Raw genomic sequence first — 22947 nt, 5'->3', positions numbered from 1 at the left:
ACCCTAACCCTAACCCTACGGTTAGGGTTAAAGCAAATTTAAAATGAAAAAAGCAAATAAAACGAAGGTATGGAGATTAAATACGCTTTACATCGCTTAATCAGCAAAAGGAGTAAATATAAACAACTGAATACTTGTCAGTGATTGGTTGAAATTATCGAAATAAGACAATTTTTTACATGAAATAAATTCCAATACAAAAATATTTTTCTGTTCTATAACACAAAATAGATAAGTATACGAAGTTTGAAAGTCTTTCCGTACCAAAAACACTACGTAAAACATTAATGAAAAATGTGGCCCCCGTTTTAAAATAGATCCACTAATGGTCTTAAATTCACAGCAAAACTAAATATGTTTATTATATGTAATCATAAGCAACATGTGGGTATGTCTACAAAGTCAGAAAACAGCACAGCTCCCATGACTTTCGGAAACATTTTTTCACACTCAGAGTTGCTGAAGCATGGAACAAACTACTTGCATCAGTTGTTAGTTGCCGAGACATTGCATCCTTTAAAACCTCCATGCTTCCTGAAATTCGCCAACACTCACCAGATATCCCCACTCCATACGTATGCACACATGTATATCATGACTCATACACTGTTCACTTTTCTGACTTTTGTACATAGTTCTATGTACAGTATATGCACCTTTGATGAATTGTAGTGCACCTGAGCACTATACACAATAATTTCATTATTATTATAAGCACGTGGAACAAAAAATTAGTATGTTTATCATACACTTACTGATAGATATTTTAAAGTAGTTTTATAGAAGAAAATTTATGAGCTTTGTACATGTAAATACAAAAGCTGTGACAGAATACTGGGAAAAAGTACGAAACCATAAATTTGACATGTATTTCAGTTTTTATCTTCCTTCAGATTAATTGTATAGCATTTTGTGTATTGTTCAAGAGAATTACCATACAGCTGCATAAAGTGGTAAGTTCTAAATGTGGAGGGAACCTGTGGAAAAGATAGATTCAGTAAGACATGGGACCAAGTGGTAAGAATTTTCAAATGTTGATCCTCTCTGAGGAAATGACAAGGGACCAGGAGTTGTGGCAATTTGCTGTACCTGAGAAGGTGTGTCAAGCTAAGTAAAATTGCTGTCATCCATACATACAGGCTTGACCTATACTGGTGCCACATAGAATACACTTGTGCTGCTGCTGCACAAATGCACCCATATTGGTGGTATGTAAATGGCACCCAGCACACTCTGTAAAGTGGTTGGCATTACAAAGGGCATCCAGCCACAGAAATCATGCCACAACAGACAATTAGCATCTGACCAGTTCCTGTCAAACTGTCCAACCCATGCCACCATGGAAAGCAGATGTTAAATGATGATGTTATGCCCAAATTTTTGACTATGATGTTTGATGTTTTGTGTAACTGCAATCAGCTATTAGGATTATGCACCATTCCTACAGTTTTGCTGTCATCCACTCATTGCAAATAACTGATAGCCAGATGAAAGTTTAACATACCTTTCATCCTTCCTGGAGAATTTTCATTGAGATAATTAAAAAATGTTTTATAAAGGTAACACAGTCATTAAGGAGTTGATGTGATTTCTGCCAGCATACCATAAGCACTTTTTTGTAAGTCTGTACTAAAAAACTGTGATATTTTGGATTGCTTTCAATATTTCATTATTAGTAACATTTATTCTGCCAAGTAGACTTATGCTTATCTGGCTCCCTAGCCTACAACACTCAGTTACCCGTCCACACGATAGTCACATTAAACATAAAGCAATTTTTTGATACATTAAAAACTTTTAGAAAGTGTCTTATATGTTGGCAAATCATTTCTGTTTAACAGGTAGAAAGCTATTAAATTATGAAGTGTTTGTGTGGTTTATAATAAACTTTATTTTACATTTCTTGCCCACAAGAAATTATGTCCGATCTTTAGCATACTTTTGTATGTCTTCTCAAATCACGATCACAGGAAAAGTTGTTGATAATTCTTACCGACAAAAACAAAGCTGATAAATACGCACAAGTGTTGCAAGATAAGTTTAATTACCAACAAACATCAGCTTGGATGACACTTTACTCAACCGACAGAGGAAGGTGACCAATCAAACTGATTATGGATACAGAATTTTGATTGGTTGAAAGTGTCTTCTTGTTTCAAGCTCTGATTTTCTGCCTATCCTTGTATCGAATTTTAATCCCTTTCATACTTATAAAATGTCAAGCAAACTTAAAAATTTGTCATTACCGTTTTAGCCAGGAGACCAAGCTGATAGTTTGGTAACCTGCTAAAATGAACATTAAAAATCGAAAGAAGAAAGCAAACAGCTTTGCAAGTTTAAATCAGTGTTTATTGAACAAGAGAGGTGCGAAATTTAAGAAGCAACTTAGAATATATACGTCTGTGAGGAGACATAAACAGGAATAGCAAAAATCTACTATACCAAAAGAACTGATAATACATACATTATAAGTGTTCTATGAAGTGAACATAAGATTGCTGCATAATTCAACATGAATGTGTAATGACATTAAACATCGTATAAGGTAAATGAGGGCTTCTAAAGGAATGCTAAGTCATATTCACTTAGTGAGTTTACATGCACACAAATGAATTATGATGTTGTCAGCATTAGATGCAGTAAGAGCTGATAGTGGCGATGTTGGCAGTGATGAATTTCATTGTCCTAACGTGGAGAAAGTGAGCAATAGCTTCCTGGAAGCAAATGCAAGCTAGACTTCTTAAGTGGAGAAAAACTGATCTATTTAAGGAAATTGCTAGGCTCCATTGTGATAGGTAGAAACTCCAAGCAAAGTAAAATATGGCCCAGACCATGATTACCAGCATGAACATCAAACTTCAAAAAGTAGTCAACCATTTAATGGTTTTTGTAAATTTATATGGAAAAAGTAAACATTATACCATCCAGCATAAATAAAAGTCAACTTTATTATACTTTTTCTGTAAAAACCTTTTCTGGCATTAAATGAGTCAACTTCTGATACGAATGTTTATTTTTGTACGTGATTTTGCAACAAAAAAAATTTCTAAAAGATTCTGGAAACGATCTACTCATGTAATTTACGCACCCACTAAAGTTTATTTTTGTTTTTGTGAAAAAAAAGTGTGGGTTTTTACGGTAATTGAAAGAAACACAGAATATCTCAACAGAAATATGGTAACAAAAGGGTTAAATTAAACAACAAAGTTCTAAAAGTCCTAGTATTCATTTGAAAATATATATATCTGGATGATCTGTGCCTATTTCTTATGGGGTTCATAAAGTAGCACGTAACAAAATTATTCTAGTGTCACAACAAATTACCTACCATGGAATATGAATTCACTGTCTTATCTTTATCCAACTTTCCGTGTTAACATGGCTTGGATGAGCTTGAAACACCTTAACTGTCTACATTTTTCAGCTGCTAATAATTACAATACCAACATGCTGTATATTAGCTCTACCTATAATCAGTGTTTGTAAATATGAAATATGCAAGTCATCTGGTTGATTATTATTTAAGTCACATTAATATTACAACCTTACCAACACTTATTGCTATTGTAAGATCTAGGTTAGATACTACGATACTGTTCTTTTTCTCACTTTCACTTGCTACTACAAAGGTTTCCAATTCTCTGACCTAGAACATTACAAACTATCCCCATGTCGGCATGCCTTTTGTGTCATTCCTACCTCTCCTTCATTTCCCCTCTAGATTATGCATTAATCATTCCTTCCAAGTGCTCTAACCCTTTGGAATTCTCTTGCTACCCAGGTTTTCCTAACAACATCAATGTCCATAACATTAATCTGAACATCAACAGCATTAATTTTATTAGTCTGAGAGGGACTCCATGCATGTGTGAGCTGACAGTTGTCATCAACATTGTCGTCATTGCCACCGTCGTGTCCATCGTCTTCACTGTCATTGTTGCCATCGTCATCATTGTTGTCATCGCTGCTGTCATCATTGCTGTTATTGTTTGATGTTCACTTTCTATGCTGGTATGGGCTGGACTGTTTGACAGGATTTGGCAAGCAGCAAGGCTACATTGGGCTTCAATGTCAGCTTTGGCATAGTTTTTATGGCTGGATGCCCTTCCTAATGCAAACCACTTTATACAGTGAAGAGGGTGCATTTTTCGTGCCACTACCTCTAACGACGTTGCTAAGTAACTTGCAAGATATAAAAAAAAACAGGAAAAAGCTCTCACTATTAAATAAGGAGTATTTGAGATGGGACGGTGGCTTTATGATGAATGTTGAAAGTCTAAAGAGAGATGGACAAGCATAGGTATCTTGCTATAGATGAGATACATGGCTAACAATTTTTATTCTTATTGAGTTGGGAGAGAGTAGCTGAGAAGATAAAAGGAAAGTAGTGATGGAGTGCCAGAGAAAACTTTCAAGGTATAAGAACAGTTGGTCCTGAGGAAGAGGAGGAAATAGTGGATGCTCTCTAAGAGTATGAGATGGGGGAGTAAGAGACACTGAAAGATAGGGTAAAGATGCAATAGAGGGAAATTAATATATATATATATATATATATATATATATATATATATATATATATAAATATATAGTTTTAAGGAAAAGAACCAAGGTTCATAAACTCATCGATGAAAATCCACTGTCACATATAGAAATTTATTGTGCTTTTACTTATTCATTTTTCTATATATGACAGTGAATTTTCCTCGATGAGTTCATGAACCTTGGTTCTTTTCCCTAAAACTATTTTATACTGTGAAACTTAATTTAATTTTTAATAATTTGAATTTAATTGAGTTTTTACCTGTAAATTTCGATTTTTATCCCTAATATGAACTACCTGCATCAACTTGCTATAAAAGCAGGTAGTAATTTTACCTTGTCCTTATTCTTAAAGCTATAATGGAAGTGACAAAGGAGTATATTCAGCATATTTTGCTTTATGAGTTCAATAAAGGCGAGAACACACTGGAAAATGCAAGGAATATGGGGATTGGACAATAAGCATAAGCCAGTGTCAACAGTGGTTCCAGAAATTCTGAGCTGGAAACTGCAGCCTAGACGACAAACCTTGTCCTAGAAGATTTGTAGAGCTCAACGAGGACATCTTGCAAATCCTGGTGGAATAAAATTTTATCATAACTGTTGAGGAACTAACAGAGAAGCTTGGATTTGGTCCTTCAACCATTCATGAACACCTGCATGCCATCAGAAAAGTCAGCAAATTGGATCAATGGGTTCCTCACAAACTTTCCATGTCTAATCGTGTGCAGAGAGTGAATGTGTGCTCTTCTTTGCTTTCACATCACATGAATGATTCTTTTCTTGGACTGAATAGTGACTGGTGATGAGAAATGAGTTCTCTATAAAAATTTCAAGTGCCAAAGAGAGTGGGTAAGGAAAGGAAAAGAACCAGCACCCCAGGCTAAAGAAGGTCTTTACCCACATAAGATGTTATCTGTTTGGTGGGATATGAAAGGTTTAGTCCACCTTGAACTTTTAAGCCCAAACCAAACGATAACAAAGGAGATCTACTGTGAGCAGCTGGAGTGGCTTAAGTCAGAACTAGAAGGAAAATGACCATCATTGGTTTCAAGACGAAAGGTGTTCTTTCATCAGGATAATGCTCAGCCACACACAGCGAGGATGGCATTCCTATTTTCTACTACAAAATTCAATCGTGTTAGGGACCTAACCAAGTTGGTGAACCTTCTTAAGGAAGATGGCTGTCTTTGAAGGTTCAAAGCCTTGTGAATGAATTTGGGAGATGGAAACTGAAAGAAACCTGTCATGTGTGTGTGTGTGCGTGTGTGTATGTGTGTGCGCGTGTGTGTGCGTGCGTGTGTGGTGCACACGTGCACGTGTTTTCTACCAGTGCTGGTTTGTTTATGTCCAGTTGGTTCAGCAAAACAGACTGATAGAATAAGAACCAGGATTTAAAAGATATGTAATGGGGGACGATTTGTTAGACTAAAACCCTTCAAGGAGGTGTCCCAGTATGGTCACAATCCAATGACTGAAACAAGCAACAGATAAAAGAGAGTGCCTTTGACAAATATAGGATTTAAGTTAGGGCGGAGCTGACACCGAATATAAAAGTAATAGATTTAATTAAACAAAGTTAAGAACAATTGATTGAATACAATGATTTTGTTTCTAAAGTACTCTTTCAATCGATTTCTGGTATTTTCCTTTTCTAAAATTTAAACACAAACCTGCATAGACAGCCAAATTTACGACAGAAAACTGAATTTGGGTCATCACCGATATTAAAAGTAAACAATACAATATGGCTGCCAACATACAGTCGATGTGTCAATTCTGGAAAGATTTCGATTTAACCGAATTACAGAAGAATTTAGACACAACAGCTACAGTAATCGCTAACAGACAAGATGAGAGTGACGCTAGTCGTAAAAAACTTGTCGATTTGAGTCGAGATTTTAAAAAGAATACCCCGGAAGACATACGGAAGGTAGTAGCGCCTTTGTTGCGTAGTTTTCAAAGCGAAATTGATGCTCTCTCTAAGAGAAGTAAATTCGGTGAAACTGCCTTTCTCTCTATCTATAGAAAACTTATTGATTTACCTGATCCCGTACCGATACTTGAGCATGCCATCAGCATCCAGAAAAAAGCTCAAAAAGTTCAAGATTTTGAAATTGAAAACAAACAACTTCGGGAAACACTAACGGATTATAACCATGAATTCGCTGAGGTGAAAAATCAGGAAGTGACAATAAAACAACTGAGAGAAAAATTAAAAGAATATGAAGAGCGTATGGAAGCTACAGTGGAAATCAGGGTTAAGGAGAAAGAGAAAGAAATTCAGAAGAATTTTGCTGAAAAAGAACGCCAACTGCAAGAAACTCAGTTGGCCGTGGCTAAAAAACTTGGAGAAGCTGAACAAAAAGTGTCCATCCTTCGCAGTAACTTAGAGTCTGTTCAGTCAGAATTATTTGACGTTAAGGCCAAATACGACGAGGCAACGGCTGCAAAATCCGATGAAACTGATATGCTTATGGCAGATCTGGAGAGAGCAAATGAAAGAGCAGTGGCAGTTGAACGACAGGTTAGTAGTATATTATTAGATTGACACGTATACACCAAAGTGTCTCTATTTCCCTTTATTTAATAACGCATCTGGACATAAGATACGTTTGTTTATTATTACATGTCACATCACATATATACGCGCACGAAGACGCGAAGAGAAGAACAATCGTAAAATACAGATGTACAGAAGGGTTACTGTTGAACGATTGATACATTCCTTCTAGAGCTGTTAGCGCTGATCGAGCAGACATCATTATTATCATCGGGTTCCAGACATATCATCAAAAACATTTCAACTGTAATCATTCGGACCTTTTCTCAGACACTGCTATTTCGGATTAACGTGTCCTCCTCTAAAACTGTTGAGTGTTATTTGAGCAGATTAAGGCACCTTTGTTGGTTCACATGTTTCTGTATAGATCTTGGAGAAGCAGAAAAGAAACTATTGGGCGTGTATTGTTATTTTTGGTAAATAAAGAGTGGGACATGTAGTAATGGGAAAAGGGTAACGTGCTGTAGCTTTCGTAGTGTACACCAAACAGAAACTATCGATTATCATCGTAATCATCATTCCTATAGGTATTTAAATGAACGGTGATGGTCTTTGTGGTATTATATAAACTGATAAAAAGACGTAAATAAAGTTGAACAATTTAATATAAATAGTTAAATGTGGCCAGTAAGGAACAACAGGAAAATATAATGTCCAAACGGGTAGGCATTTCAAATAGGTAAATAAATATTGGCATGGCAGATAAAAATGTCCATTCAAAGTAAAGGATAAAAGATTGAAAATCTGTTGGACTCAATGTGATAAAGATTTCAATTTCATTGGTGCACGCATACAATGAACAACGTTATATGGCCTAGGGTGTGGTGGTTGTTGCATTTTTCCTATTCTTTCAGTACCACAGAAACATTTTGTTGTTGACGTGGGGGTCATCGAACAGATATCTGATATATTGTCTCAGCCGCTCGACTTGGGTCGGATTTTGTGGCATAGTTTCCGAATTAGGGGGTTTTCATTTTTCTATGTAACCTAAGAATAATTCCGAATACTAGTTCAGTGGTTGTACAACACAATCAAGCCTTTATTGTTGCACGCACATAGAGCAATAGGGATCAGCTTATGCCAGTGGTTAGCATTATGATTTGTGAACGAATGCGATGTCAAGGAAGAAATCAGTGACAAACTGAATAACAAAACTTTTGATGACGTAATCTCAATTAATTTGGCTAGGCGGTGCGAAGCATGTAGCTAAGGCATTATTGATAGTATCAAATCACACGGATGCACTTTTTTTTTATCACTGTGATGTTTTTGTTATTATTTTATACTTTATAATTGTTTAGAAAAAACTTGTCTTGATAAACTGTTATTTATTTAATGTTGACTGGAAGCAAAGGTTCTATATTGTTTAGGGACGAGCGAAGGGAAAAAGCTGTTCCAGTTAAAACTGCTTACATATCGTTTAACCGTGCTCGAATAAACCTATGTTCAAAAGACATTGCAGCTTCGATCATTCTATTATTAGGACTATATTCTCTTCCTTTCTTAAGACAGTCAAGTCTAATTTGATGAAGGTCTTGCTGCTATTTTTAGTAGGTCAAGCGGCCATGTACAGCTCCGTCTGCTATTGCTAGGAAACCGATGTTAGAGTCAATACTACTATAAGCAGAAATACAACAGCCACCTGGAAGTGGTATTTCCTAGACGATCCTTGTGAATGTTGGCCGCCAAAGCCTTGTGAGTGAATTTGGTAGACGGAAACTAAAAGAAGCCCTTCATATATATATATATATATATATGTTTGTGTGTCTATGTTTGTCCCCCCCCCCACCATCGCTTGACAAACGATATTGGTGTGTTTACGACCCCCGTAACTTAGCGGTTCGGCGAAAGACTCTGATAGAATAAGTACTAGGCTTACAAAGAATAAGTCCCGGGATCGACTTATTCGTCTAAAGGCGGTGCTCCAGCATGACCACAGTCAAATGACTAAAACAAATAAAAACATAAAAAATGTAAACAAACACTGAAATTATTACAGGCATGGACATGTTTCAAGTTCACTCCCACTATACATCCTGGGCAAGTGTCTTCTTCTATAGCTCCAGGCTGACAAAAGCTTTGTGGGTGAATTTGGTTGTTGGAAACTGAAAGAAGTCAGTTGTATCATCATCATCATCATTTAGCATCTGTTTTCCATGCTAGCATGGGTTAGATGGCTTGACTGAAACTGGTAAGCCAGAGAGCTGCACCAGGCTCCAGTCTGTTTTGACTTGGTTTCTACAGCTGGATGCTCTTCCTAACACCAACCACTTCACAGAGTGTACCAGTTGCCTTTAATGAGTCACCAGTACAGGTGCCTTTAATGTGGTACTGGCAAGAGTACTTTTTACATGTCACCAACACTAGCCGTGACTATGATTCCACTAAGCTTGATGTGTCTTCTCAAGCACAACAAATCACCAACAATCTTGGTCATTTGTCATCGCCTCTGTGAGACTCAACATCTGAAGATCGTATTTCACCACCTCGTCCCACATCTTCCTGGGTCTACCTCTTTCACAAGTTCCCTTCACAGTTAGACATTGACATTTCTTTATGCAGCTGTTCTTGTCCTTACACATCACATGGACATACCAGCACAGTCTTCTCTCTTGTACACTACATATGATGCCTCTTGTACCCAATTTTTTTCTTAAGGTATTCACACTCTGTCATAAGTGCACACTGACATTGTACATTCAGTGGAATATACTAGCTTCATTTCTTTCAAGCCTTTGCATGTCCTCTACAGTCACAGCCCATGTTTCACTGCTATGCAGCATGGCTGTTTGCACACAGGCATCATATAATCTGCCATTTACTGAGGGAGAGGCCCTTTGTTACCAACAAAGGTAGCAGTTCTCTGAACTTTACCCAGCCTGTTCTTATTCTAGCAGCTATGCTCTTAGAGTATCCACTTCCATTGCTGATTTGCTCACCTAGGTAATGGAAGTTAATGGAGAAAATAGTTTTTTTGTGTATGGCAAATGTGCGGGTATAATAAGCACTAAAAATGCACAGACTCTCTCAAATGCTTTGTGGAAAAATCATTAGAAGTAGTAGATAGCTTCTGTTAACTAGGCAACCAAGTTTGCAGTGGAGAAGAGAGTTCTGAAAGTATAGTTGCTAGAATAAGAATGGGCTGGGCAAAGTTCAGAGAACTTGTATCTTTGTTGGTAACTAAATGCCCCTCCCTCTGAATGAAAGACAGATTGTATGATGCCTGTGTACATACAGGTATGCTACATGACAGTGAAACATGGGCTTTGAGTACAGAGGACTTGTGAAGGTTTGAAAGGAATGAAGCTAGCATGCTCTGCTAGTTGGGTAATATTAGTGTGCACACATAACAGTGTAAATGACTTAAGAGGAAAACTGACTTTAAGAGGCATCAAATGTTGTGTGCAAGAGAGATTGTGCTGGTTTGGTCATGGAATGTATGGATGAAGAAGTGCTGAGTTCTAACTATGGAGAGCACCTGTGGAATGGGTAGACCCAGGAAGATGTGGGATGAAATGGTGAGAAAGGATCTTTAGATGCTGGGTGTCACTGGGGAAATAACAAGGGACCAGGAGTTGTGGCAATTTGTTGTACTTGAGAAGACACATCAAGCTGAATAAAATCAGTCATCCATAAATACTGGCTCGACCTTTACAGGTGCCAGTGCCACATAAAATGCACTCATGCTAGTGCTGCATAAACACACCCATGCCAGTAGAATGTGAATTGCACTCAGCGCACTTTGTAAAGTGGTTGGCATTTCTGAAATCATTAACTCCCACTTTACTTACTGCACTTTTGTACATGACTTGCACAGTTCTCACAAACCATTCATCTATGCCTAATTTAATGACCTCCAGATTACTATACATGGTACCCTGTCGAAAGCCTTTTCCAGGTCTCAAAGGCCAGGAATAATGATTTACTCATAGTCAAGTATTTCTTCTGTAGTTGCCTACTAGGAAGATTACTTCTTCCAGACATAAAATTAAACTGCATCTCATCTAGGTCTGTCCTGTCATGAATCAATTGAGCTATGGCACTCTTTGTAACCTTCATAACCTGATCCAGTAATTTAATTTTTCTATAACTGTTTCTCTTTAAGACATCTTTGCCTTTGTAACAATTCTCTGTTAGTTTGCTGGTGATTCTGCTATATTACAGCTCTCACAAACCAATTGTCAGCTCCTAGTGTTCTTATTACCCACCAGATTACTGGTAAAATGTCTTTTGCTGGTTAATGAAGGCCAAGAATAGCTCTTTATTCTTAGCCAACTAGTTCTGCTGCAGTTTCCTCACTTGGAACATTGTATCTGTGACACCTCTTCCAGGTAAAACACCAACTGCATCTCAGTTCTGAATCAATTGAGCTATGGCTGTCTTTGTGACCATCATAACTTGGTCTAGTAATTTCCATATATATATATATATATATATATATATATATATATATATATATATATATATATATATATATATATAATCATTAAACAGGACACCAAACATTAAAGCAAGACACTTACCTAGTGTACTTAATCGTTTAGATCATCTGTGAACTAAGCCCCCATACTTTGTGTGTGTGTATGTATATATATATATATATATTGTTGTACTTGGGGATGGTCATATTGCCAGTTTAGCCAATAAAAACACACGCACTGTATATTTGGTGTTAATTTGCTTCAGCTTTATATTACATTAATCTTAATCTTATTTGGGCCAGAGTTCTTTCGTCACACTTCTGTGACCTCATCAGTGGTCCTTTGTTTCCTTCTTTCTTATGTGTGTCTCACCTTGCTAACTATCAGCCATTTTGTATTTTGTATTCCTATTGTATGTGTCTATGCATGCGTGTCCTTCAATGTGTCTGTGTCTTTTGTAAGTGCATGTGTGTATGGGGAGTGTCTGTATCACCTATATTCTCTGTTAATACGTGTTCGTTTGTATTTGTTTTTATTTATTTATTTGTTCATGTGTGTGTTTTTTTTGTTTTGATTTTTTGTGTTTAATTAAATTTTGTTTACGTATGTAGTATTTAATTCCATTTGTTTATCTATGTATTGTATTATACTTTGTTCATATTATTATTGGTTTATGGGTAACGTGGTTTGTGGTTTGTTAGTGGTGTGTGTTAGTGTTCCATTCTAGTTTCCTATTCAGGCTAGGTTTCTCTTCTATTATGTGTGTAGCTTCAGTAATTTGTCTAAGTGCTGCATCACTGTTATGTGTAGATAAGATTTTAATTTCTATGTTGTTGATTGAGCCTCTATGTTCTTGCTCAGCGTGCTGGTACAGAACTGATGAGTTCTTTCCTTCCTTAAGTTCCCTCCAATGTTCGTTTGCCCGCTCCCCTATGCTCCTTGCTGTTTCGCCTACATATATCATTGTCTTATTTCTGCATCGTCCCTCTGTACATCTTATACTATAGACCACATTTCTGGTTTTGTGGGCTAAATCTACATACGATACAGTTCCTATCAGTGCAGGGGGTTCTACTGAAAGGGTATGTTCTACTGATAAGGGATTTAATATGGTTGCCTGGCCTTTCAACAACCTTAATTCTTAGCTTAAGTTTGTCTAGGGCCCTTCTAAAGCGGTACGCCAGTTCGCCTCTAGGGGTGGTGTCGATGAACATGATGCTCTGGTACTTGTGGCTATCGTACCATGAGCTTGCCTATATATATATATATATATATATACTAGCAGCTAAAACCCGGTTTTACCCAGTCTGTTTGGATGATGTGGCTGTGATTGTTTTCGGTTAGGTATAATCTATAACAGCATTTCTCAACCTGATCATTTCGTGTCCCGTTTCGATTGGAGCCTCAGAAAATGGCTTCAGGAGTTGTAAAGAATGGATTTGTATGTAGTCTGTTTGTGAGAGCTATTCTATTGAACGTCTGTCTAATCATTAAAATATTTATTTAATTATGAACATAGAAAGAAATTATACATTAATCGCAATTTTTGTAAGCAGTTTTATCCATAAAAATTTTATTTGCAGAGAGCAGAAATTGAAAGATATATGAAATGGACGTGCGTGTGTGTGTGTATGTGTGGGGTGTATGTGAGAGAGAAAGCAACTGGCGTTAATGGCAGAATAACATTTGAAATGCAAATCTGTGAATGAGAAATAAGTTCAGACCTCTACATGGTAGGTAGCTCTGGTAGAAATAGCAGCCAAATCTCCCTCAAAACACCCTTCTGTATTAATGCGAGAATTCTGCATATTATGTTAAGAAGTTGACGTTAAGAATAAGGGGCAGGGGGATGCAACAATATAGTGAGCAGGGTAGCAAGGACAGGATTAAGGAGTAGGAGATAATCATAGTGTATGAAGAGGAAATGTGAGGAAGAGAAGAGAAACACTTTAGGAAGGGAGTGGGGGGTGTAGTTTTTTGGGGTAGGTAGTGTGAAAGTTTTATTGTGGGACACAAAGCTTCTAGAACTCAGGTTCGCTGACATGAGTGGGTCTTCTCTAAAACCTCACATCACCAGAAATCTTGGTTCAGTGTCATTTCCTCTGTGAGTCCCAACATCCTGAGATCAGTCCTCACCACTTCATCCCATGTCTTCTTGGATCTCCCTCTTCCACAGCTGCCATCCAGTTTTAGTGACTGGCACTTCTTTATACAGCTGTCTTCATTCATATGCATCACATGTCCAAACTAGCATAGTCTTCTCTCTTGCATGCTGCATTTGATTCTTCTTATGCCCAACTTTTCTCTCAACACATTTGCACTCTGTCGTTCATGCACATTGATGCTGCATCTCCTGCAGAGCATGCTGCCTTCATTTCTCAGTTGTCTACTCATGTCCTGTGCATTCAGAGCCCAAGTTTAAGAGATTGACACTTCTCTATGCAACTGTCCTCATCCATCCACATCACATGACCAAACCAGTGCAGTGGGGAAAGTAATTTTGCTAGTCAGAGAGTATGATAGGATTAGATTAAGTTACCAGCAAGTCAACAGCAACAGTTATCTCTGCATGACAGAAGAACCACTTCTGTGAAACTCTTCTGAAGACTATTTCCGTGATGATCAACAGTGGCTTCATTATCATGGTGGCAGTTTCATGTTGGCCAACATATTGATGGCTTCCATGACATACATAGATATGGATCAAGAAATTAGGAGGATGTATAAATATAATACTTCTTTCCATTAAAAAAGAATTCCATTGTTCATGGCTTAAAATCTTTCTGTTCAATTTCATGATTCACAATGTTTCACAAGTGAGTTTTCTTGGAAGCTAACAATGTCACCTGTTGCTCCATCTCCCTTAGTAGGTTACAGCTGTTTGGTCCAGGATTGCTTATTCATGCAGCCAGATCCTGCTTATCTCACAACTAACTGTTGTATCTGGTGGTCAGGCTAAACCAACCAGCAGGAAACTCAAGAGTAAACTGCAAACAAGACGGTTGAATAGGATTCATGAGCTTGGTTGGTCTCACTCACTTGGGAATCCAGCTGGATCAATTAGAGACAGTTGCTTCTGACAGGGCCCAGTGGAAGGTGTACTTGAGGACTCTGACCCCCCCCCCCCTCCATGACCCTCCCAAGAATAAGTGGGCAAAGATGAGATGACAGTGTTTTACATACACTTTCCCTAGAAAAGGCAACATAGCTTGATCACAGCAAGGATGTGGCAGACTTGAGTAAAAATTCCCTTACTAGATAGTCTTTTTTGTCTTAGGAAAAGCTGAGAATGTGTAATTTTTCTTGTGAAATAATCTGTATAAGTAAGATAGAAAAACCAACTGTTTCAATTGTTATATGAATTATTTGTTATATTACTTTTGTTTTTCATTTGATCTTTTGTGATTATTTACAGATGGAGCAGATTAAAGTGCAAAATCAACAGCAACAGATGCTTATTTCTCAGAATCAAGATTCTTTAAATCTGGATAAATCTGAAGAAATGGAACAAGCATTAGACATCCTGAAACATTCTAATCTTGAAGTGGAACTTTCTGCAAAAGAAAAAGAAATCAGCCAGCTTGTTGATGATGTGCAACGACTGCAGATGTCACAAACAAAACTACGTGAGTCAACAACTGCTCGGATCAACCAGCTAGAAGAAGAACTCAATCAGAAGAACACTGCATACCAAGAACTTGAAGAAAAATTGAAATTACAAGGAGATTATGATGAGATTAGCCGAGAGTTAAATATTTTGAAATCCATTGAATTTTGTAAATCTTCTGACGAAGTTTCTGTACCTCAGTCAAAGTCACTGGAGCTTTTACTTCTGGAGAAAAATAAAAGTTTACAAGCTGAGACGACACAGCTGAAGATGGCCAATAGTGAGTTGAGCAAACAATATACAAAACTGCAGGACAGCTATAAAGAAGCTGCTTCTACTCTTACCGAACAAAAAACAATGATATCTCAACTTGAAGAGGATTTACGCAGTGTTAATGCATTATCTTCAATGTTTCGTGGTGCAGCTGAAGGTGTTGAAGCTAAACCTGTTACTCCCACTGCTGAGGTTATGGCAGATTTTGTTAAAGAGATGACTCCTCCAGTGAATGGAGAGAATGACAAGTCTTCTCTAACTGCCGCTTCCTCTCTTCTACCAATTGTCCAAAGTCAAAGAGAACGTTACCGTCTGCGAGCCCAGGATCTAGAAACACAGAATTTGGTTTTGAAACAACAAGTCACTTTGCTCCAGAATGAGACTGACAAACTCCGATCTGACAATGTCAAGCTGTATGAGAAAATACGATTCTTACAAAGTTATCCATCAAAAGTAAGTAGTTTAATGTTTGTATCTTTTTTTTTTTTTAAATTCTTTTTCTGTCATATTTGCTGACATATCTGATGCCATTTTATTTTTGAAATGTATCAAAAATTTGCTTTATGTCTTATTCAGCTGCAATGTGGATGAGTGACCAAGTGTTGTAAGTTAGGGAGCTGGATGGGCATAAGTATGTGAGGCCAATAATTGTTACTAGTAGTAAAATATTGAAAACAAGCCAAAATATCTCAGTCTTCTAGCACAAGCTTATGAAAAATTGCTTGCAGAACATCAACAGTTATAAGGAGAGGTCACATTATCTCATTATACCTCCTTCCCCAGCATACCTGATACATGACTTACATTATTATTTAGTGATCTTGTTACCATTAAGAAACATTTGTTTTAATTATCCAACTGCAAATTCACCTAGAAAGATGAAAAGAATATTAAGCTTTCATCTGTCTATCAAATATTTGCAATGACAGAGCCAAAAACATGAGTTTTACATTCTGTGTCATAATTCTCTTGACCAAAATATAAACAACTTATGCAGTTTATTTGGAAGAAGGTAAAGTATGGTACTCCCACAACATAATTTATTTATGATAAATTTATGGTTTCATACTTTATTCCAGTCTACTCTTCCCCTGGTGAAGAGGATTGGCCTGCAAGAGTCCTGTGCTGGTGCCAAAAATAAACTTGTACTGGTACCCTGTAAAGGCACTTGTGTTGTCCATGTTGAAATCATCCAGCACACACTGGTAAAGTGGTTGGTGTTAGGAAGGGCATCCAACCATAGAAACCGTGCCAAATCAAACCTGATGCAGCTCTCTGGCTTACCAGCCCAGGTCAAATTGTCCAACCCATGCCAACATGGAAAATGGATGTTAAATGATGATACTATAGCATATTATTAACATGTACAGAATCATAAATTTTTCCCTAGAAAACCACTTTAAAATATCTTTCAGTAAGTGCATGGTAGAATATATTAAATTTGTTTTTTTCCTTAAAATATACTAGTAAAATAGAGTTCATCTCATATGAGAATGTGTCTTATATACCAGCAAGCATGGTTTTTATTCAAATAATTTTTTAATGAACATTTTTCATTTATTTCAGTTATGATTTCATTAGAGTTGACATGATGTTAAATGAAACCTGTAGTCAGTGTAATGCAACTGATTTAGTCAGAAGTTTTTATATCATTCCACTTTTAGTTAATTACTGATTATTAAGTAGAATTAAACCAAATATGAATATTCAAGTGATATTTTTGTATTTCTGATCCAAATGTTAAATTGAGGCTATTATTTTAAAGCTAGTTTAAAAATACCAACAGAACTGTTTGAAAGCCTGTCAATTCCTATTCTTGGATGGTAACATGTTGCCTGGCTTATTTCTCTTATCACTTTCTTGCAAGCATTCAGGTCAGTTTTCCAGTCTCAAAAAATCTTCTTCCCTTCTACCCACTAGTCATGTAAACTGTAACTCTTCTCTAATGAAGAGTGATGGCTGTTTTAAATATAAGAGTTATATTTGCTGAGGTTAACATGTACGATGTTGTATGGTGGTGAGGTATTGAGAAAGAGTGTAGAAGGTTTGTGGGGGTCAGACAGAAATGAGATAGCTAAGGCTTCATGTATATATTAGAGCTGAACTTTAAGGGCATCAACATTGGGTGTGCATTAGGGATTGAGACACATGATAATATGCCATTTTGAAGTGATAAGGATGTACACAAGCTAGTCTTGAAAGGTTTTTGTTCTTCTGTATTTTTTTTTTTGTCAATTGTTCTGCCTCTGCCACCAAATGTAAAGCTATTTCTCTGTATTTTCAGTCTGAATCTCACATCAATGTCGACGAAACAGAAAGCCAGTACTCTTCTCAGTATGAGGAGAGACTTAACCCATTCAACACATTTAACCGCAAGGAAAGAATGAAGCGTTATATGAACTTGAAACCATATGACAAGATTACATTAAGCATGGGCCGTTTCATTATGGGCAACAAAGTTGCTCGTACTGTCACCTTCTTTTACACAATCTTCCTCCACTGTTTTGTATTCTTGGTTCTTTATAAATTGGCACACACCGAGTCCTGTAAACGGGATATGGCTGCTGAATGCCAAGCTCGCTTTGCTGAACATATGATGAAGTTTCACAAACACACCGATACAGAAGTGAAGGAGCGACACCTTTTCTTAGATGGTCATCAATAGAACCAATACATGGGGGCAGTCCTTTTTAAAGTTCTTACTGTCCCTTTCTTCTCTCGTCTGAGTTATAAACACGTCAGCCATATACTATATACACACTTGTGTGTATGTAATGTATCTATGTATAGGAGTGTATGTATTTGTTGTATGTATGAATACATGTGTATGTGTATATGTATATATATGTGTGTGTATGTTTGTATATATATCTATATGTATGTATATATACATATATATGTGTGTGTATGTAAGTATATCACATTATGCACACACACACATTTAGAGGTGTGGGTGTACTAACAACTGAGTATGACTTGGTAACTTGTACTATTCTTTTACTAATTGTTTTTGGTGCCTCTGTAGTCATGAGCAGACATAGTCACCTTGGCCCTCCTATGCTTGATTCCATGGAACATCCAGGATTTGACTGCTAGAGGGAAAGATAGCTGCACCAGCATTTGGCTAGTGCGCTTTTTCAGCTAAGTGGACTACAGCAGCATGTAAGAATTGCATTGCTCAAAGACACTGCATTGTCTAGTCCATGAAGCAAATCCATGACCTTGTGACTGTGCAGTCAACATATCCTATCTACTAGGGTACATGCATTCACGTGTGTGTGTGTGTGTGCATGATGAGTATGTAGTAAGCAAGGAGGATTTTAAATGCATATCTCGTGAAGAGATTAATCAAGCCAGCATCTTATTGACAGAAATGAAATCACTAATTTGTTTGATCACATCTCTATGAGGCTGACTGTAGATATGAGCTTCACACACTTATACACACACATACTCACACACACATATATTACATTCTATACACTTTTGTCAAGTATGTGTATGATTAACATTCTTTAATGTTTTGTCTCTTGTACGATGAAACATACATTTGGACCAGCGTACTGTGTGTGTATGGTTGTGTATGTGTGTGTGTGTGCATAAGTTTGAAGGGCAAGTCTTCAGCCCGTCCCCCCACAAACTACCCTTTAAAAAAAAAATTTTTGGAATACGAATCTGCAAAAAAATTGGCAAAAATCAGCAGTTTTAAATTACCCCCGACCCCAACCCCTACCCCTCCTTCATTTTTAAAAACTTTTTTCAGAATTTTTTTTTTAAAAATACAGAGATTATGATTCTGAAACAAATTTCCAAAAATTTTTGTCAAATTTTTTTTTAAGAATTTTTTTTTTCTAAATATGCAGAAACATATGGACATTATGATTCAGACAAAAATTTCAAAACATTTCTGTAGTTACGGTTAGGGTTTTAGGGTAGGGTTAGGGGGTTAGGGCTAGGGTTTTAGAGTTAGGGTTACGGTTTTCGGGTTAGGGTTAGGGTTACGGTTTTAGGGTTAGGGTTAGGGTTAGTGTTGGGGTAAAAAGTCAAAATTGAAGAATTGGTGGTGGGGGAAATTTAACAACGTGCGTTTTTGGCAATTTTCCGGAACCTCCGTATCCAAAAACTGGGGTTTTTGGCAAAAAATAAATAAATAAAATAAACAAATTTGGGAGAAAATGGTGGGGTGGGAGGACAGGCAGATGTCTTTCAGTATGAAGTAAGCAAGGATGATTTTAAATGCATATCTAGTGAGGAGAGTAATCAAGCCAGCATCTTATTGACAAAAATGAAATCACTAATTTGTTCGATCACATCACTATGAGGCTGGCTGTAAATATGAGCTTCATGTACTTACCCACACACACACACACACACACATATATATGTATTACATTCTATACACTTCTGTCAGTTGTGTGTAATTAACATTCTTTAATGTTTTGTATTTTGTATGATGAAACACACGTTTGGACCAGCATACTGTGTGTATGGTTGTGTATGTCTGTGTGTGTTACTCAAGAACCAGTGAAATTCCAAAGAAAACTTCTTTGGACTGTTATTTCCCCAGATCATTGTATTTTGTACAAGTTCCAAAAAATTGTCGATTCTTTTTCTTCAGCTGTAACATACATGCCTATGCCAACTGTCATACATATATCTACACCTAAACTTTCTTACATACCTATATATACACATATGTATTACATCAAACATATATACCTACACTAAACTGTGTTACATGTATTGTATCCCCTACAGTATTGATAATTTAGTCAATATGATAAACACATATCTTTCCATATTTGATATTCATTTTCTATCTACTGTTACTTGTTAATTTCTTTAGCAGTTTTCATTTCAGTTTCTCTCAAGATGAAACAAAGTATTGCCATGAATTTGTTATCTTTCCAGGGTTTATACATAACATTCTTTGCTACATCACTGTTGTAAATCATGTATCAGCTTTTTATAAGGGATCAAAGCCTCAATTAGGAAGGGGCTATATGGGCTTAGCATTAACTTCCCCCTGTGGAGGGATCTAAATAGATTTTGATTATTGGTTTGTAATGGTCAGTTTTTGTAAAACATAATGACTGAGATTAAGGTGTTTGACTATTGTGGGCATTGCCTTGAGTTCAATTTATACTAATTCAGCCAGATTGTATTCTTTTGCTGGACAAGATATATAATTGCGCTTGCTTTAGTCTGTTTTAGTGATTATATATTTCACTTTTCCTTTCCATTTGACTGAAACGTTTAGCTGTAAAAGCAGTTAACTAGTTAATGGTAAGAGAGAGACATTTAACTATAAAAATAGTTTACAAGTTAATGATAGGAGAGACATCTAGCTGTAAAAACACTCAACTGGTTAATGATAGAAATGACACTGAGCTGTAAAAAAAGTGAACTGGTTAATGGTAGGAAAGATATATGGCTGTAAAAACAGTTAATCTGCCAGTATATACAAGTACAAATTTGTTAAAACCTTCCCAGCTATGATTATACTTAAAATAGATAGATAGCAAAGCTATATCAAAGAAATAAGAAATTCTATATTGCAGAAGTTATTTTACAGTTTTTACCCCTTTTTTTCTTCTTCTTATTCTAAGGATTGGGAAACTAGTTTTTATGATGAGTGTTGAGTTTTCATTAGCAGAATTTCTAAGGAAGTTCACATCTGTTGAAATATCAGCTGAAATCTGATGACAGAGTGTTCCTGGTAGAATATTTAAAATGCTTCTCACAGGATACTTACATTAGTTTGTATTTAAGAAAAAGAAGCAAAAATCTAATTAGATAAGTGGCAAATTAGTAAAGTCATTTGAGCTTAGGACAAAATACCTTGTAGTGTTTATTGTAGCTCTTTATATACTGAGTGCAAGTCCTACCAAAGTCAACTTTACCTGTCATCCCTTCAAGATCAATAAAATAAAGTACCAGTCTAGAGCGGTGGGCATATTGCCTTAGGGTATTGGTTCAAACCTTTTGTGTACTGTATTCTTAGGTGGTCAACTTAGCTTGATGCCCAGTTTAACACCATCTAATCTCTAATTTTAGGAGCTTGTTTTTTTAGTTCTATTTTCAAACAGGGAATTTTGAAATCTAAATTGTCAAACCTAATTATTATTAGGCATTATAAACTGCAATATTTTCTGTGATCACCATGAAGATATTGGTTGCACGCTACTGTATATAAGTCATTGACTCTTGTGGAATCAATTTATCACTTACTGTGTACTACATCAATGCATGTGCATATATATGTGAGAGAGAAAGTCAATTTTTAATATTGGAACTAGTCATAAACTGACTAGAAAGAAGACTTTCAGAAGTGAAAATTGTACTGAAGTCATGTGAAATATCAGCAAGTAATACCTTCTTTTCTAAACTGCAGCCAGACAACTTCATATTGAAACAATACGCTCTAAGCTCAGCTTGTGCAGGAAGCTGATATTTTAGCATGAAAACAGTTTGTTTTGGTTCTTTGTTTTTTGATTTTTGTATCCTTATCCATTTCAGTTCTCTTATGTCTATGAATTTGATGAGGAAAACTGAGAAATAAGGCTTCCTTCTTCTTCTTGGCTGGATACTAAACATTGGTGCGCTATGGGTTTTGTGATATATCATTTATGTTGAATATTTTATTTCTCAATTTGAAAGAATTCAATTGTTTACATATTTTAATAAAGATATTTTAAAGAGCTTCAGAACAAAGTGTTTGTTTCACTGCTTTCCATTAACTTCAAAGAAGATTAGCAGGAAATCTCCAGGAGAAGAGATATCTTGTCTTTAGTGTACTCTGACTCCCAAATTTCTTTACAACTACAGCTTGCTAATAAAATTGAAGAGCTTTCAAATTATATTCTGACAGAACACAACAACTTATACTGAATTTAACTACAAACTAATAGCTTTTAGAATATATTGCAATAACAAGAATAGAAATCTCCTTTTTAACACAAAACTATACAGTATAAAACCACAACATATCTCAGACAACCAATATAATATATGTATTTTAATGCAATCATGGAAGTTATAAGTGTCATAGCTTAAACTATTTAATGGACACACAACTACAACACTTTCTTATTGATTGACTATGCATTTACAACAAGGATTCATTGCAACTTATAATATAATTTACAAAATAAAATTGGATAGTAAAATTTGTATAGAATTAAAAAAAAAAAATGAGAATATCTATGGAAGCTTTACTAATAGAAAAATACAAAGCTAAATTAGACACACAAGTACATCTCATGTGAAAAAAAAAAGGGTATATCATGAAATCTACCAGGATTTACACTTATAGAATTTAAACCCTGCGTTGAGAATTTTATCAGGAATAAAATTATTCCTAAGACACTTTTTGACTTACTGCAGAATGTGTAGACAACTTGCTTTTGAAAATAATTTGTTCCCTATGATCACCAAAAAACAAAAATGGAAAATAACTAAAGCACTAAAAAAGATGTATCATTAATAACAAAAGATGACATTGAATGCAATCCTCTTTGTAAGATATATAGTTATGTCTATAT

General features: G+C 36.1%; 1 protein-coding gene across 1 annotated transcript; it reads left to right on the top strand.

The window, feature by feature from the left end:
- Nucleotides 1-6274: 6274 nt before the first annotated feature.
- On the top strand, nucleotides 6275-22117 carry LOC106876074 (protein CASP). Its single transcript, XM_089352532.1, has 3 exons — nucleotides 6275-7066; nucleotides 14939-15856; nucleotides 17688-22117. Exons 1-3 carry the CDS (start codon nucleotides 6287-6289, stop codon nucleotides 18066-18068), a joined length of 2079 nt encoding a protein of 692 aa, XP_089208658.1. The 5' UTR covers nucleotides 6275-6286; the 3' UTR covers nucleotides 18069-22117.
- The last annotated feature ends 830 nt before the right edge of the window (nucleotides 22118-22947 follow it).

This window comes from Octopus bimaculoides, chromosome 5 (genome assembly GCF_046866305.1).
Source record: "Octopus bimaculoides isolate indiv1 chromosome 5, ASM4686630v1, whole genome shotgun sequence".
Taxonomy (NCBI): domain Eukaryota; kingdom Metazoa; phylum Mollusca; class Cephalopoda; order Octopoda; family Octopodidae; genus Octopus; species Octopus bimaculoides.
This window is presented reverse-complemented; position numbering and strand designations above follow the sequence as displayed.